The following is a 3,832-nucleotide window of genomic DNA, read 5'->3' on the forward strand; positions in this document are numbered from 1 at the left end:
CCACCACAGCATCACACAGCGCAACCCCAGCATCACTCAGCACCACCACAGCACCACTCAGCACCACCACAGCATCACTCAGCGCAACACCAGCATCACTCAGCACCACCACAGCACCACTCAGCACCACCACATTATCACTCAGCACCACCACAGCACCACTCAGCACCACCACAGCATCACTCAGCACCACCACAGCACCACTCAGCACCACCACAGCACCACTCAGCACCACCACAGCACCACCACAGCATCACTCAGCACCACCACATTATCACTCAGCACAACCACAGCACCACTTGTTCAAATATGTTCTCTCAATGTTTCAAGCTTTATTACAAATGTCGCAAAAAGATTTTAAATAATGCTATAGTTGTCACATTTGCAAATTCTATAAATATTGGCATTTACAATAACAAAATTAATACATTTGCTATTATAAAAACAAACATAACTTAAAAAATTATTACATTTACAAGACAATTAGCTCCAACTTTTCTAATGCGAGACCTATTGCATTTCCAATGCTTGTTTTACGTTACTGCAAGCAGCCTTGCCTGATGCACTGAGGTGAGCACAGCTGGTAATCTTACATGGTGGGGTAGCCACTGATATAATCTCATTTGAGGTGGTTATTATCATAAACCTAACACAATTAGTGGCGCTGCATGATTTTCATTGAACATAAGTACCTCTTATTAAAGGCTAGGTTGGAGGCCATTAGGCTAATGAAAGTGGCGGGCTGCAGCACCTGGACCTTGAGGAGCGTCACCCGAAAGTAATGCAGCATGCGAGAGGGCACGGTCTGTAGAACGGTATTCACGGGATTACAAACATTCACGCGCCGCCTTCACGTGCACGCTGGTCCCGCTGCCCGTTAGTGCGTAAGGGCTGCAGACACCCCATGTCCATCAGAGTCAGCTCCTCCCCAGTCCGGGGATAGAGGGGCCGCTCCGAGTCCTGAGGGGACACCGCACCGCACGGTGCACGAGGGAGGTGCTGCGCCATCGTCTCCTCACCACGGACGCACCGCGGGGCCCCGTCCTCCCGCTGGCAGTGGTCGAGCGCCTCTGGAAGTAGTTTTAGATGGAGGATTCGGCACAGTGGCAGCTCCAGCCTCCGCATGGATTAATCAACTGAGAGGAAGAGCAGGGCGGCGGACCGGCAGCAGCACCGCCCCGCTCCTGCTGCCCGAGGAGAGATGCGCCCGCTGGCCCCTCCGGCCGGGGGCACCCCGGTGAGCCTGCCCCCGGCGGCGGGGCTGGAGGGGCCGCTAGACCTGCTGCTGTACTTGGCGCTATTCGTGGCGCTGCTGGTGCTGCTGCTGCTCCTGCTCTTCGCCGTCATCAAGCAGCTCAAGAACTCGGTGGTGTCCAGCGCAGCCCTGCAGCCCGGCCGCGCCGCCCTGGCGCTCCGCGAGCCCTGGGGCCTCTGGCGGGAGCAGGCTGTGTGAAGGGCACCCCTCACCCTGCGCCCACCCGGCAGATAAGGGGCCCCGGCACTGACCAAAGGACGCACGGAGCGGTGCTTGGTTACACTCAGTGCGAGTGTCACTCACTGGCTGTGAGTCTCACACCTTGGAATACAGATTCACACCCGGAGTGGTTCTTACATCCGCGACAAGTCTCATAGCCGGAGAACTGTCTCATGCGTGGGAATGCAATCTGACAGCGGGCGAACTATGGCATATCTCGCTCGGAGTGCAATCACACCTTGGAGTGGAATAACACACCATGCAACTGGTGTGCTGTCTCTCATCTGAAAGTACCGTCTCACGGCCGAGTGGTTCCTCACACCTGAGAATGCAGTCTGATCCCAGGGAAGGCAGTGTCACACCCGGAGTGCTGTCATACCTGATGGTACACTCTCTCTCTTACAGTGCTGTCACACTTGGGATTTCAGTGTCACGCCGGACTTCTGTCTAACATCTTGGAGTACAATCTCAGCCTGGAGTGCTGTCTCACACCATGCAACTGGTGTGCTGTCTCTCATCTGGAAATACAGTCTCACGCTCGAATGGTTCCTCACACCTGAGAATGCAGTCTGACCCCAGGGAAGGCAGTGTCACACCCGGAGTGCAGTCATACCTGATGGTGCACTCTCTCGCATACAGTGCTGTCACGCCTGGGATTTCAGTGTCACACCGGACTTCTGTCTAACATCTTGGAGTACAATCTCAGCCTGGAGGACTGTCTCACACTTGGAGTGCTGTTTTCCATTTGGTAGCGCAGTCTCAAAGCACGAGTGCTCTCTCTCAGGCTCGTGAATGCAGTCTCACAGAAGGAGTGCTTTCTCACACCTGGGAGTGCCGTCGCCCATGTGGGACCGTAGGCTCGGCTCTTGTGTGCACTCCCACCCCTAGGACTGCACTCTCACACTTGGAGTGTTGTCTCACTTCTCATACTTGGCATGTCTCAGCGGCTATGGATTTAATGGGTTCGCTAGCCCGGGAACCATCGTTTTCTGTCAAATATGAACTTTATTTCAATTCCCTTAAAACTCACTTCTGCGCACATTGTTACCTTGGCACCTCTGGCAGCGGGTGGGGGGCGGGTGGGGGGGGGGGGGGTTGTATGAGGTTGACCATTGAGGTAAAGGTGAGTCGAACTCTTGCTGACTTGTGGAGTTTCCAATTATATACATCGCACTCGAAGTGGAATTGCGAGGGCCACGGGAGAGGACATTGGTAATGTCTTTTCTAAAGCGAGGAAGAAAATGCAAAAATGTTTTTTAACTTCCAAAAAGACAGCACCTCCTCCCAGCTGAGCGGCAGACTGCTGCACTCGCGCGGCCCCCTCCATGTTTACCAGAAGAGAACAAACAACAGGTTACATACAGTGAGTTTGAGCCCCCTCCCAACCTTCCTCGCCCACTGGTTGCCTGTTACTCGCACCTCCCGCCTCGCAGCCCCTGTGGGTGTTTAGGAATCTCTGGGGAAGGGGGGGGGGGCATCGGTTCTAGGTCATTGCCCTCCATGCATAAAGAGGGATTCATCTGCCCTTTCACCGATCCAGTATTTATAAATACATTTCGCTTCCATCCTTCGATCACCATTCTTGCCACTGTCGCTGTTTCGCTCGCTGGCTGCCGGCACTGCGCAGTGTTTTGTCATCCTTCTCTGCGGAAGTTCGCTGAGCGCAATCACACGCGAGTGTCGCGGTTTCCTCGCGAACCCCGTCATCTCCGCACTGAGCGGGCTTCCACGGCGAGCCTCGGGGTGCTGCCGTTCACCAACTGTTTTACGGAGGGATTCGATAACGTGAACAACTAGATACAAACGGGAATCTGAATCTCTGCGGAAATGCAAGGATTCATCACTTTCCAAATATTGCGAATTTAGGGAAGAACGAGGACCTGGTCTTGGTAATCAGGACTTTGCGACCTACCTGACATCCACAACCCGGTGACACGCACAGCATAGCCTGGAAGAAAACTGCTCACCGGCCTCACCTTCCATTTACATCTGCAAAGGACACCATTCAATACCTGGTGGAAGTTCCAGTTGACCAGTTACAAATGCATTATTTTGGATCCAGTTGGGACCCTAGCTAGGATGTGAAATCAATACAGATTCAGTTTGGAATTAAAGGGTGTCTACACACACACAACCTCCTTCTGGGAAATATTGAATCAGACACACTGGAGGGGGGTTCCGAGTGTGAGCCCTGGTGACACCAGTTGCATGTGTAGCAATTGACACCAGGAACTGAAATCTAAGATGAGCTGCAAAGCACCTAAGTGTGTTACTGTGATCCTTCACTGGGCATCTTCTTAATTTTTTTGTGTATTGTCTTTAATCCACTCAGGGAGAGAACTAAACTCTGTTCATCCC

The 3,832-nt window shown here is 53.1% G+C and overlaps 1 protein-coding gene across 1 annotated transcript; it reads left to right on the plus strand.

The window, feature by feature from the left end:
• Nucleotides 1–1,014: 1,014 nt before the first annotated feature.
• Nucleotides 1,015–1,508, plus strand: SMIM43 (small integral membrane protein 43). Its single transcript, XM_086963286.1, has one exon. It carries the CDS (start codon nt 1,202–1,204, stop codon nt 1,451–1,453), a length of 252 nt encoding a protein of 83 aa, XP_086819412.1. The 5' UTR covers nt 1,015–1,201; the 3' UTR covers nt 1,454–1,508.
• Nucleotides 1,509–3,832: the final 2,324 nt, after the last annotated feature.

Source organism: Lissotriton vulgaris, chromosome 3_1 (genome assembly GCF_964263255.1).
Source record: "Lissotriton vulgaris chromosome 3_1, aLisVul1.2, whole genome shotgun sequence".
Taxonomy (NCBI): Eukaryota; Metazoa; Chordata; class Amphibia; order Caudata; family Salamandridae; genus Lissotriton; species Lissotriton vulgaris.

What these genes read in the sequence shown, in the direction of transcription:
- SMIM43 (XM_086963286.1), top strand. Translation starts at nt 1,202, where the DNA reads ATGCGCCCGCTGGCCCCTCCGGCCGGGGGCACCCCGGTGAGCCTGCCC.